General features: G+C 48.1%; 1 protein-coding gene across 3 annotated transcripts in view; it reads right to left on the bottom strand.

Annotated features, from left to right (window-relative positions):
- MYH11 (myosin heavy chain 11) overlaps positions 1–14,209 on the bottom strand; it is a 153,379-nt gene that overhangs the window by 123,022 nt on the left and 16,148 nt on the right. For all 3 annotated transcript variants that reach the window (XM_032145242.2, XM_032145244.2, XM_058433910.1), the window contains exon 2: positions 12,450–12,811. In XM_032145242.2, coding sequence (XP_032001133.1) covers positions 12,450–12,794 — 345 coding nt within the window. In that variant the 5' untranslated portion in view covers positions 12,795–12,811. The remainder of the gene's footprint in view (positions 1–12,449; positions 12,812–14,209) is intronic.

Raw genomic sequence — 14,209 nt, 5'->3', positions numbered from 1 at the left:
GCTCAAGGTTATAGCGAGCTATGATTGCACCATTGAACTCTAGCCCCTGGGTGACAGAGCAAGACCCTGTCTTGAAATTGATAGCTGTACAACATTGTGAATGCACTTAATAGCACTGTTTTCTTTAAAATGTTTAAAATGGTAAATTTTATGTTATATGCACTTTACCATTTAAAAAATAGCAGTCCTGTCCTACTGGGTGAAGAGGAACATCTGCAAATAATCAGATCAGGGATGGAGGAGTTAAGGCACAAGGCGAGTCCCGCCATGCTGTACATGGTAAGGCACTATCATCATGGTTTTTCCTTACTGGATACTAGATTTTCCCACGGTCGAGGTCACAGTTCAGGAGACAGGCTCCAACCCGTCTCACAGGAACTGCTTTCCCCAAACGATAAACATCAGTACTGCCCAAGACTCTGATGGCCATAAAGCATATCCTCTTCCCTGCAAGTGACTTAGGGAGAACCACAGATCCATCTCTCAGTTACTAGGGTGAACCAAGCAACAGAGGGTTAAGTGACTTGACCGAGGTCACCAAAGAAGATCCTGGCAGCACCAAGCCCAGCCTGGCCCACCCCCAGCTATGAGCATGGTCCGTTATGCCATCCAGCCTAGGCCCATCCGACAGAAACAGAAACTATTGATCGTTCGTTCGTTCGTTTGTTGATTCATTCATTCATTCTGTATGTCCCAGATGCCATGCAAAAAGGGCTGGGACTACATTAGAACATAAAAACAAACACAGGGTCCCAGCCCTCAAGGGGCTTTTAGTCAAGGGCTGGAGCCAATTAGAGAGTGGGAAAGTCTGGCTGGGTGCGGTGGCTCACACCTGTAATCCCAGCACTTTGGGAGGTCAAGGCAGGAAGACTGCTTGAGCCCAGAAGTCTGAGACCAGCTTGGGCAACACAGTGAGACCCCCATCTCTACAAGAAATTTAAAAATTTGCTGGGCATGGTGGCACTTGTCTGTAGTCCTAGCCACTTGGGAGGCTGACATGGGAGGTTTGCTTAAGCCTGGGAGGTTGAGGTTGCAGTAAGCCATAACTGTGCCATGCACTCCAGCCTGGGTGACACGATGAGACCTTGTCTCAAAAAAAAAAAAAAAAAGAAAGAAAGAAAGAAAAAGAGAGAGTGGGAAGGTCCTTCCAGGGCTCAGTCTGCTAAGGGACAATGGTATATAATGTCTGGGGGTGCTGAAGACGAATGACATTCTTTGAAGGTACAGGATTGCTGGGCGCAGTGGTTCACACCTATGATCCCAGCACTTTGGGAGGCCAAGGAGGGCAAATTGCTCACACTCAGGAGTTTAAGACCAACCTAGGCAACACAGTGAGACTCTGTCTCTACCAAAAATACAAAAAATTAGCAGGGCATGGTGGCACATGCCTGTAGTCCCAGCTACTCGGCAGGCTGAGGCAGGAGAATCACTTGAACCTGGGAGGTGGAGGGAGGTTGTAGTGAGCCAAGGTGGTGCCATTGCACTTCAGCCTGGGTGACAGAGGGAGACCCCATCTCAAAAAAATAAAAGAAAAGAAACAGGATTGATGGAGACAGAGGTTCTCACCATCCCCTAAAAGGATCGTGAATGAGTCAACATATACCTGTCTAAATAGCCATCAACCATTTACTGAGCACCTACTATACACCACATCTGTGTCAGAGGCTGGAGATAAAGAAATCAATGATAGCTCCTGCCCTTAAAGAACTTAGATCAGAAGAGGAGACAAGTACATTAAAACACATCATAAGAACAGAGAATGATAGGAACAAGGAAAGGAAGGCCCTAACCCACGGTGGGGGTGGTCAGGGAAACCTCCAGGTGGGGAGGTATTGCCTGCGCTGAGTCTTAAAGGACAACAAGGTGTTAACCAGCTCAGGACAAAGCAGGGACATGGGCAGAAAAACAGGACACAGGGTCCGTGGGGGTGAACTATAAGCAGCTTGGTATAAGCAGCTCCATTGGACCCAAATGGAGAAGCAAAGCAAGGGTGAGAGGTAAGCGGGGCCCAGGAGCCACATCCAGCCTGGTGGGGCTGGGAGTGGGGGGCTGCCTGCCTGGACACCCCTCTTCCCCATTCCATCACCCAGGACCCTCCCACCCATCCTGCAAACACCAGCTGCAAGTGCCTCGAGGCCAGGGAACCCCCTCTTTCTCCTCTTCAGTCCCAGCACAGGCTTTGGTATAGAATAGGTGCTAACTAAATGCTTGCTAAATGCATGCCAGGGGAATAAATTAATGATACACCTTCCTGAGAGCAGGACAGCCTGACTTCACCTCTGTCACCCGGGGGCCTTGCACGGCAGCAGTAGGTACTCAGTGTACCGCATTGAGCCAGGCCAGGGGCTATGTCCTGTTCAATCAGTGTCCCCTGTCCCCAGGACAAGCCTCCCAAAGAGAAGCACCCAGTCCATGGTCACCTGAACAAAGGTCAATCAAGCCCCACCCTCCTTCAGGCCTCGACTCCATCTCCAGCTCCTCTGGGGCCATGTCCACTGCCACGCTGCTTTTGAATGTAGGTATCATTTACAGCCCAACCTGTCCTCACTCAAGCCCTTGACCTGGAGGCAGTAAAGGGCAGTGCCTAAGGGCTCAGAACTGGGTATGGGGTATTTGAATTTGAACCTTCACTCTGCTACTTCTTCGCTGTGTGACCCTGGGCAAGTCCCTTAACCTCTCTGAGTCTCACTTATCCTCATCTACAAAACAGGGAGGCATACTAATAAGCCCTTCATAGGCATGCTGTGAGATAATGCTCCAAAAGCACTTAGCGTGGCGGCTGGTATGTAGTAGGTGCTCAATCAATGTTATTTAGTGACTCTTACTATGCTCCCTTCATTTCATGAGAGGGAAAGTCTTGCCACCTTAGAGCCTTCAATATGCTGTTCCCTCCACTTGGAACACTTTTCCCCTCATCTTCCCACAGCTGGTTCCTCTCCTCTTTTAGAGCTCTGCCTAAATATCACCTCCTGGACTGTGACCCACACACTACTGTATCTCCTGCACCCCGCACAGTGCCAGGCATGGGGTAGACACTCAGTCAGCTGTAATCCCAGCACTTCAGGTGGCCAAGGAGGTCAGATCACTTGAGGTCAGGAGTTCGAGACCAGCCTGGCCAACATGGCAAAACCCCGTCTCTACTAAAAATACAAAAATTAGCCAGGTGTGATGGCAGGCACCTGTAATCCCAGCTAGTCAGGAGGCTGAGGTAGGAGAATCACTTGAACTCAGGAGGTGGAGGTTATAGTGAGCTGAGGTCATGGCGCTGCACTCCAGCCTGGGCAGCAGAGTGAGACGAAAGAAAGAGAGAAAGAGAGAAAGAGAAAGAGAGAAAGAGAGAGATGGAGGGAGAGAGAGAAAGAAAGAGAGAAAGAGAGAAAGAAAAAGAGAAAGAGAGAGAAAGAGAAAGAGAGAGAAAGAAAGAAAGAAAGAAAGAAAGAAAGAAAGAAAGAAAGAAAGAAAGAAAAAAGAAAAGAAAAGAAAAAAATGAATTTTTAAAAAAGAAGGAAGAGACCAGGCATGGTGGCTCACACCTTTAATGCCAGCACTTTGAGAAGTCGGGGAGGTCAGGTTACTTGAGGTCAGGAGTTTGAGACCAGCCTGGCTAACATGGCAAAACCCCGTCTTTACTAAAAATAAATTAGCTGGGTGTGGTGGCACATGCCTGTGATCCCAGCTACTCAGGAGGCTGAGGCAGGAGAGTTGCCTGAACCAAAGAGGCAGAGGTTATGCGAACCGAGATCATACCACCACACTCCAGCCTGGGTGACGGAGTGAGACTGTCTCAAAGAAAAAAAAAAAAGGAATAAAATGGATTTTTAAAAAGAAGGAAGGACTACACTGCCTTTTCAACTCCATCACCAGCTTCTGAAAGAGGAATATGGCTTTCATCCTCTTTGTTTGAGACATCTCTCCCAGTGCCATGCACACATCAAGCACTTAATCCATACTTCCAGGTAGATCTGAATCTCTGCTGAGTTCTGTAAAAGCTGTCCAAACAAGCCAGGGTATGACGATGGAGCGAAGGTAAGACTGGCGCAGGCAGCCGCACATCTCACAGCAGGGCCGTGGGGCTTCAGCATCTGGCTCTTCCTCCCACATTGTTCAGCCACTTCTCCTTCACCTCCACCCAGTCCAACCACAGTTGGCTGTGTTTCTGCCTCTCTGGCCCCATGAGCCCCTCTCCAGCTGGTTAAATTCAGAGGTTTCAACATCCCAGCCTCCTGTGTCCCAGCCGGCATCTCATGGGCCCTGTGCCACCAGCAAGTCCCAGCTGCAGGCCCAGGATTTCCCTCTTGTGACCGTATTAGGAAGCAGCTCCAGTTTTTCCCTGACACTTTATATGGTCAGTCACGGAGCCCTGAGCAGGGGGTGCTCCCAGGGCCTGCAGCAGAAATGAGGAACAGGGAGGGAAGGGAGGGAAGTGGAAGGAACACTGGCTTTCAGACACACAGGGCTGGCCAGGTGCAGTGGCTCACACCTTGAATCCCGGCACTTTGGGAGGCCAAGGTGGGTGGATCACCTGAGGTCAGCAGTTCGAGACCAGCCTGGCCAACACAGTGAAACCGCATCTCTACTAAAAATACAAAAATTAGCAATGCGCGGTGGCACACCCCTATAGTCCCAGCTCCTCAGGAGGCTAAGGCAGGAGAATTGCTTGAACTCGGGCGGCAGAGGTTGCAGTGAGCTGAGATTGTGCCACCACACTCCAGCCTGGGTGATAGAGCGAGACTTGGTCTCGAAAAAAAAAAACAAAAATGACACATAGGCCTGGGCGGAGTGTTGGCTTTGCCTTATCACCTGCCTGACTTGTGCATACAGACCTACCCCTGAGCTTCCTCCATAAAGTGATGGATAATCACACCTTCTTTATGAAGCTGCAGTGCAATATCGCGGCTTTCTAAATACCCAACCTAGAGACAGACGTGGTCCACCAAGAATGTGCTTTTGCTGCAGCCTTGCTTTTAAGAGCAAAAAGACTAGAAACAACCTAAATACCTGTCAATAGCAGACAGCCTTAATCATTACGGTTCACCCCTATAGCAGAAGACTGTGCAGTGGCCCTCTCTCTACTACCATGGATGAATGGCCAAAATACACAGTTAGATGCAAAGACTGAGATGCACGACAGCTGTGGCCTGTGCTGCCATTTTGGAGGGGTGCAGAAGGGGCTATCTATGTGGCTGCATGTGTATAACACATCACTGGAGGCTGGATGGAGCAGCTCACACCTGTAATTGTAGCACTTTGGGAGGCTGAGGCAGGTGGATCACTTGAGGTCAGGAGTTCAAGACCGGCCTGGCTAACATGGCAAAAACCCATCTTTACAAAAAATACAAAAATTAGCCGGGTGTGGTGGTGCACACCTGTAATCCCAGCTACTCAGGAGGCTGGGGCAGGAGAATCACTTGAATCCAGAAGGCATAGGTTGCAGGAGTGGAGATCACACCATGGCACTCCAGCCTGGGTGACAGAGTGAGACTTCATCACAAAAAAAAAAGTAATAGGCTGGGCACAGAGGCTTAAGCCTGTAATCCCAGCACTTTGGGAGGCTGAGGCAGATGGATCACCTGAGGTCAGGAGATCAAGACCAGCCTGGCCAACATGGCAAAACCCCCTCTCTACTAAAAATACAAAAATTAGCTGGGCGTGGTGGCGCATGCCTGTAGTCACAGCTACTTGGGAGGCTGAGGGAGGAGAATTGCTTGAACCTGGGAGGGGGCTGTTGCAGTGAGCCAAGATCATGCCACTGCACTCCAGCCTGGGTGACAGAGTGAGACTCCGTCTCGAAAAATAATATAAATAAATACATAAATAACATGACTGGAGGGCTACATATGTAACCAGCAACCACAGTGCCTCTAAGAAGGGGAACTGGAAGGTCGAGGAATAGGAACGAAGGGGGAAGTTCTATATTCCCTTACACACTTTTATATTTCATATTTGCATGTCTTACCTATTCAAAAACATATTTTAAGTCTGACTAGACAGTTATGAACAGACAGAAAAAACTTTAAGGTAGGGTTAAGTGGAAAAAAATCAAACTGCAAAACATACGAGGAGTGACTTTTTCTTATGTTTGTTTTGTGTGTGTGTGTGTGTGTGTGTGTACATACATGAACCTGTGAATCATGTTTGCCTCCAGGGAAGAGAGCTGCTTTTTGTGATACACACTTATTTTTAAATATTCTCCTGTGGTCTTTGCATAGATTATCTTTGTATTACTGGAGGAGGTTCTCTGAAGCAATAACGACTTGAAAGATCAGAAGGCCGGGTGCAGTGGCTCATGCCTGTAATCCCAGCACATTGGGAGGTGGAGTTGGGAGGATCATCTGAGTTCAGGAATTCAAGAACAACCCGGCCAATATAGTGAAACCCCTTCTCTAAAAATACAAAAATTAGCTGGACATGGTAGGATGTGCCTGTAATCCCAGCTACTGGGAGGCTGAGGCAGGAGAATCGCTTGAACTCAGGAAATGGAAGTTGCAGTGAGCCAAGATCGCACCACTGCACTCCAGCCTGGGTGACAGAGTGAGACTCCATCTTAAAAAAAAAAAAGATCAGAAGGGCTAATTCCTGGGGCTTAACAAAGGGCAGCTTCCAGTTACAGTGTCTTTCTACCCTCTAGAGACCAGTGCAGTGGCTGGCACCCAGGAGGCCTCTGTTCACAATCTGCTTGTTCCTTGCGCCCCTGGGTGGACACTGCTTCCAGAGTAGGCTAAGATTGCTGGGCCAGGTCTCTAAGGCAGAAAAATTGTCACCTGCTAAAGTTTGGAAGGAGGGCTTCTCCTGACCCCCTGGACATTCCAAAAGCAGAACCAGAACTGGAAAAATGTCCTTTGGGGTTCATAGGTTGGGGACTTGGGCTTGGAGTTCCAATGAGCAGGGGGGCCCATCCACCTTGGCTCTGGATCACGATTTTCCCAACCCCAGAGGTTTGGTATAGGGTGGAGGGTCCCACTGTCTGCAGAGACAAAGCAGGTTAAGGCATGAGTGAAGCAGGGCATGTGTGAGTGAACAAAAGAGGTGCCATGGTCAATGGCTACCAGGGCCTGGGAGACGACAGGGAGTGGTGGGTTCTGTGGAAAAGCAGAGAGCATAAAGCCCATCTCACAGGGACTGCTACCTCGCACCCTGCATTCTGCAGTGTCAGGTCCTCTGCTTTTTCCAGAAATGCCAGAAACAGATTTCTTTCTTTTTTGATATATTAAGTTAATTTAAAAAATCACTCCTCTGTGTTAGCAGGTTGTAATCATTAGTCTACCACCTAGTAGGTGCTCAAGGAATCATAATAAAAGGTTCAATTCCTTCTTGCTCTGCACTTAAAGCTTGTCTACCTCAAAGCTAACAAGGCCTCTGGCACTGTCCCCTCCTGCTCCAGCCCACGACCATATCACCTCCTGCTCTAAGCCTATTACCCCAAGAGCCCTTTGCTACTAATCATAGGTAGTCACCCTGGCCCTGGACTCACACAGACCTTGTCTGAATCCCAGCTCTGCCCACTTTCCAGTGATGGGACTGAGCACATCTGAGCTTCAGCATCCTCATCTTTTTTTTTTTTTTTTTTGAGACATAGTCTCACTCTGTCACCCAGGCTGGAGTGCAGTGGCACAATCTCATGCCTATAATCCTAACACTTTGGGAGGCCGAAGGGGGCGGATTGCTTGAGCTCAGGAGTTTGAGATCGGTTTGGGCAATACGGTGTGACACCACCTCTACCAAAAACACAAAAAAATTAGCCGGGCGTGGTGCTACGTGCCTGTAGTCCCAGCTACTCAGGAGACTGAGATAGGATCCCTTGAGTCCCAGGAGGCAGAGGTTGCAGTGAGCTGAGATCATGCCACTGTACTCCAGCCTGGGCAACAAAGTAAGACCCCATCTCAAAACAAAGAAAAAGAAAAAAGAAGAAAGAAAAAAGAAGACAGAAAGAGAAAAAAGGAAAGAAAAGGAGGAAGGAAGGAAGGAAGGAAGGAAGGAAGGAAGGAAGGAAGGAAGGAAGGAAGGAAGGAACTAACTCGAGGCAGACGAACTCAGCCAAAAGACAGCATTCAGAAGACCAAGGGACTCTTAGGACCAGGCATCAAAGCTATGCTCCCCACCAGGTATGCCACAAACAGTCTTCAGCAGTTTAGGTAGACTGCTGGACATTGCTGAGCCCAGAACCTGCATCTCCAAGATAAGGAGACAAGCTCCTCTGGCTTCTACAAACTCTTCTGGATCCAAGAGCACAAGAGGTCTGCCAGAACCTTCTCAAGGGCACATCGTTTGAGGCAAGCTTTGCAGAATGGAGGAGAAAGTTTATCTTCATCACAGAGGGCAAAGTCATGCATGCCAGACCACGGACCTGGCATCACCTCACTACCTACCTATTAACAAGAGTCACTCATGCTGCTATTATGCGCTGGGAGAGTAACTTACTGTGCTCCCCTACCCCAACCCCTTTCCTTCTTTATCTTCTCCCTCATGGACAACACTTTCTATTAAGCAATTAAACTGACCAGAAAGGAACAAGAGAAGACCGGGGTCCATAATCACAAGGCTGAAAGGATTTTAGTCTAATCCGTCCAGAGAAGCATAGCAGGAATTTGAAGCTTTGACTCATTTATTTTTAATCTGCTGTCAGAAGATATTTTTGGTCTCAGGACCTTCATACGCCCCTTATTTTTTTTTTTTTCTGATTTCTATTTGAGGACAACAGGTGAGATAAATACATAGGCCTGTCCTGAAACTCCCTAGATGGAGACAATATGTCTTAAATGGAAGACCTGGGCTCCAAGGAGTCCAATTTTCCCTCTACCTCCCTACAGACGGGCCTTTTTAGAAACATACAACATACTGGCTGGGTGTGGTGGCTCAGGCCTGTGATCCCAGCACTCTGGGAGGCTGAGGCAAGTCGATCACCTGAGGTCAGGAGTTGGAGACCATCCTGGCCAACACGGTGAAACCCATCTCTATTAAAAGTACAAAAATCAGCCAGGCATGGTGGCACATCCCTGCAATCCCAGCTACTCAGGAGGCTGAGGCAGGAGAATCACTTGAACCCGGGAGGCGGATGTTGCAGTGAGCCCAGATCACTCCACTGCACTCCAGCCTGAGCAACAAGAGTGAAATTCCATCTAAAGAAAAAAAAAAAAAAAAAGAAGAAAGAAAGAAAAAGAAAAATGTCCAACATATCAACAGCCCCAGATCAATAATATTTCCATACAAACAGTGCCACTGACAAGAGATGACCCCTACTTAAGAAAGTAAAGATACATTTTGCAACACTGCACCTCAGCTTCCTTCCCTAAAAGGGGCAAACATTTTTAACTCAGGATGTTGTGTTCAATAAAATAAAATGTGTCAAGGTACAGCACTTGGATTGGAGGACATATTTAATACTTACGGCCAGACATAGTGGCTCACACCTGTAATCCCAGCGCCGTGAAAAGTCAAGGCAGGCGATGGCTTGAGGCCAGGAGTTTGAGACTGGCCTGGGCAATATAGTGAGATCCCAGTCTCTACAAAATTTTTTTTTTAATTAGTCAGGTGTGGTGGTGCACGCCTGAGGCCCACAGCTACTCAGGAGGCTGAGGTGAGAGGATCGCTTGAACTCAGGACTTGGAAGCTGTAGTGAGCTGTGATGGAACCACTGCACTCCAGCCTCGAGGACAGAGTAAGCCCCCATCTCAAAAAAAAAAAAAAAAAGTTATGAGTTGCTCAGTTGCTCACTCTTACCATTTGGCTCTTTAAAAAGCCACTCTAACCCCTTCTGAAATATCTATAAGAACAGTGGAAAAATGGCCTATCCCCATGACAGATTCTATATTACCCCTTACAAGGGGTATCTTTGGGGCTGCCTGAGATATATTACACAAGTCAACACTGAGCATTTCCAAATGGAAAACAGAGCAAGTCACTAAACTGTGCGCCCAATAGGCTTTTAAATATGTAAACAGATACCATGCTCACAAAGAGACAAAGAACGCACCGCATCTCTGGTTAAGGACTAATTTTTCTGTTTTATGTTCACTACGCTTTCTAAATTCTCCAAGTGTTCCATAGTGAACGTGTCTTAGTTTCCTAATTAGGAAAAAAATGTGCAGGACATTTTTAGAGATGACAAGGGGCTTTCTGTAATTTTCACTTGGCAAAAGTACAGACCAGGACCAAAGGGACAGAAGGATGCCAAGTGATGGAAGGAGAACATCTTACTAGTAAAATCAAAAGTGATCATGACCACAGCAAAAACCAGTCTAGTAACACTTAACATTTTCAGTGCCTACACTTAACATGTAGCAGGAAGTGTATTAAGTGCTTTCTATTTAGAGTAACCCACTCCTTGAAGCTGGCACTATTTTTTTTTTTAAACAGACAAGGTCTTGCTCTGTCACCCAGACTAGAGTGCAGAGGCACAATCATAGCTCACTACAGCCTTGAACTCCTGGGCTCAAGTGATCCTCCTGCCTCACCCTCCCTGAGTAGCTGGGATTATGGGTATGCACCACTGCACCCGGCTAATTTATTTTTGCAGAGATGGGGTCTTGTTGTGTTGCCCAGGCTGCTCTCAAACTCCTGGGCTCAAGTGATCCACCTGCCTCAGTTTCTCAAAGTGCTGGGATTACAGGCATGAGCCACTATGCCCGGCTCCCAAGCGGCTGGTAGTATTCTTGCATCCGTTTTACAGAAAAGGAAACAAAGCTTGAGAGGCATGAGGTAAACTGCTCAAGGGTGAGCAATCCCTTTCAGAGAGAAGAGATAGACATAGGCTGGGTTGGGTGACCTCTGCACACCAGTCTGGCGACCCGTGCCCCACAACATCACACTCCAAGCCCCAATCATCTAGTCCAGGCAGTCCAACAGAACTTTCTATGATAATGGGAACATTCTGCACTTACGCTACCCAGTACACCAGCCACTAGCCACAGGTGGCTATTGTCTACTTGACCCAGGGCCAATACAACAAAAGAAATAAATGTGTTATTTTTTATTTTCTTTTATTTATGTATTTATTTAGAGATGAAGTTTTGCTCTTGTTGCCCAGGCTGGAGTACAATAACGCGATCTTGGCTCACTGCAACCTCCATCTCCCGGGTTCAAGCAATTCTCCTGCCTCGGCCTCCCAAGTAGCTGGGATTACAGGCACACACCACCACGCCTGGCTAATTTTTGTATTTTTAGTAGAGATGGGGTTTTACCATGTTGGCCAGGCTGATCTAGAACTCCTGACCTCAGGTGATCCACCCACCTTGGCCTCCCAAAGTGCTGGAATCACAGGTGTGAGCCCATGCACCCAGCCAATAAATTTTTTAATTTTTTTTTTTTGAGATGGAATTTCGCTCTTATTGCCCAGGCTGGAGTGCAATGGCACCATCTCAGCTCACTGCAACCTCTGCCTCCCAAGTTCAAGCAATTCTCCTGCCTCAGCCTCTCAAGTAGCTGGGATTACAGATGTGCACTACCATGCCCGCCTAATTTTGGCATTTTTAGTAGAGACGGGGTTTCATCATGTTGGCCAGGCTGGTCTCGAACTCCTGACCTCAAGTGATCTACCCACCTTGGCCTCCCAGCGTGCTGGGATTACAGGCATGAGCCACCAAACCTGGTCTAATGTTTCTTTTAATTAATTTAAATCTAAATTTAGTTAGCCACAAGTGGCCAGTGGCTACCATATTGTGCCATCTCTAGTCCACTCTGACCTGCTAGTCTACCTAAAATAGTCCTATGACCAACCTGAACATTCCCCTCTGTGACAAGGAAGACCTCCCTAAAACCTAGCCACATCATGTCTCCTACCCACCTGGCTGCCAAGACAAACCAGCCTTTCCAAAGCGGTTATGAGCTCTTCTTTACTTTCAAGAGGAAGGAAGGACAGAGAACGATGCCAATGAAATCTGTTGAGAGTTTATCATGTCTTGGCACTTGGCATATGTGATGATACACACCTCCTGTCTGTAATGAGGGTGATTATTCCCATTTTACGGATAGGAAAACCAAGGCTTCAAGAGGGGAAATAACCTCTTCAAGGGCTGAGATATGAACCCACGTTGGAATGATTCCACCTCATCTTGCAATCTCCCTCGATCAAACCTTCAGCCTCCCATTTCCTTTTTTTTTCTTGAGACAGTCTTATTCTGTCACCCAGGCTGGAGTTCAGTGGTACACTCTTGGCTCACTGCACCTCCACTCCTGGGTTCAAGCAATTCTTCTGCCCCAGCCTCCCCAGTAGCTGGGATTACAGGTGTGCACCACCACGCTCGGCTACTTTTTGTATTTTTAGTAGAGACAGGGTTTCACCATGTTGGCCAGCGTGGTCTTGAACTTCTGACCTCAGGTGACCCACCCACCTCAGCCTCCCAAAGTGCTGGGAGTATAGGCATGAGTCACCACACCCAGCCCCCCAACACATTTCTAATGCCTACTTTCCTTGTGAGGCCAGGAGTAGGTACCTGGCTGCCTGCAATACTCACATAGATTAGCCCTGAGAAGTACCGCTCCCTCAGGTTGTGCAGCACGGAGGCTTCATTGAGGCACGTCAGCTCTGCCATGTCTTCCACCTTGGAGAACTTGGGTGGGTTCATCTTCTGGATGTCATCTTTCCCAACCGTGACCTTCTTGCCATTCTCCACCAGCTCCACAACCACCTCATCCCCTTTCTCCTCCTTAATGCTGGCTGCCTCGAAGCCCTGCTTCTCCGAGGGGACCCAGACGAGTCTCTTGGCGGCCCAGTCAGCCTGGGCCACTGGGCTGTTGATGAAGTTTTTGTCCACAAAGAGGAACTTCTCATCGTCACTGAGTTGGCCCTTCTGCGCCATTGTGCCTTGCTGGTCCCCTGTGGAATAAGGTAACAGGGTCAGAATCAGACCACAACCAAGCCCGGAAGACAGATCAACCACTCACCTTGCCCTGTCTAGGAACTCGGTCTGCAGAGACATCCCACCAAGTACAAAGGCCTGCAGTATTGTGTACGTGGTCAAAGAACAGAGACCACCCAAAGGCCCTCCAGAAAGGGATGTGTGTCATCACCTAAAATACCAAAAGTCAAACAACCCAAATGTCCGCCAACATAGAGCTGGATACATAAGCCACGCTATTTCCATACTGTGAAATACTACCCAGTGCTCAAGAGGCAGGAAGTAGGGCTGGGTGAGGTGGCTCACACCTGTAAACCCAACACTGTGGGAGGCCGAGGTGGGCGAATCACTTGAGGCCAGGAGTTCAAGACCAGCCTGGCCAACATGGTGAAATGCCGTCTGTACTGAAAATACAAAAATTAGCCAGGCATGGTGGTGTGCACCTGTAATCCCAGCCACTTGGGAGGCTGAGGCAGAATTGCTCAAACCTAGGAGGCAGAGGTCGCAGTGAGCCAAGATAGTGCTGCTGTACTCCAGCCTGGGTGACAGAGCGCGACTCCATCTCAAAAAAAAAAAAAAAAAAAAAAGAAGCAGGAAGTATGTTTACACGTGCTAATATGGGAAGATGGTCAAGTCTAACTGTGCACTCCAAAATAAGAGTCCTCAAACGATTAAACATAGAATTACCCAGATCGCTTGAGCCCAGGAGTTGGACACCAGCCTAAGCAACATGGCAAAATCCTGTCTCTACAAAAAATACAAAAAATTAGCCAGGCATGGTAGCGCACACCTGTAGTCTCAGGTACTTGGGAGGCTGAGGTGGGACAATCACCTGAGCCTGGGAGGTTAAGATTGCACTGAGCCAAGATCAAGCCACTGCACTCCAGCCTGGGTGACAGAGTGAGACTCTGCCTTAAAAACAAACAAACAAATAAACAAACAACCCAATGCATATAACTGGAAACTCAGTAAAAGGAAAGAAATTATGCAATAAAATAAATGAGTCTCAAAAGCATCGTGCTCCACGATGCTGTATTATTCCTTCAATACGAAAAACTATCAGGCTGATGCAAAAGTAAGTGTGGTTATTGTGATTGAAAGTAATGGCGGCCGGGTGCCGTGGCTCACGCCTGTAATCTCAGCACCTTGGGAGGCTGAGGTGGGTGGATCACCTGAGGTCAGGAGTTCAAGATCAGCCTGGGCAACATGGTGAGACCCCGTCTCTACTAAAAATACAAATATTGGCCGGGCGCGGTGGCTCACGCTTGTAATCCCAGCACTTTGGCAGGCCGAGGCGGGCGGATCACGAGGTCAGGAGATCGAGACCACGGTGAAACCCCGTCTCTACTAAAAATACAAAAAATTAGCCGGGCGTG

This window comes from Hylobates moloch, unplaced genomic scaffold (assembly GCF_009828535.3).
Source record: "Hylobates moloch isolate HMO894 unplaced genomic scaffold, HMol_V3 SCAFFOLD_23, whole genome shotgun sequence".
Classification (NCBI taxonomy): domain Eukaryota; kingdom Metazoa; phylum Chordata; class Mammalia; order Primates; family Hylobatidae; genus Hylobates; species Hylobates moloch.
The sequence above is the reverse complement of the archived record's forward strand: the minus strand, read 5'-3'. Positions and strand labels throughout refer to the sequence as shown.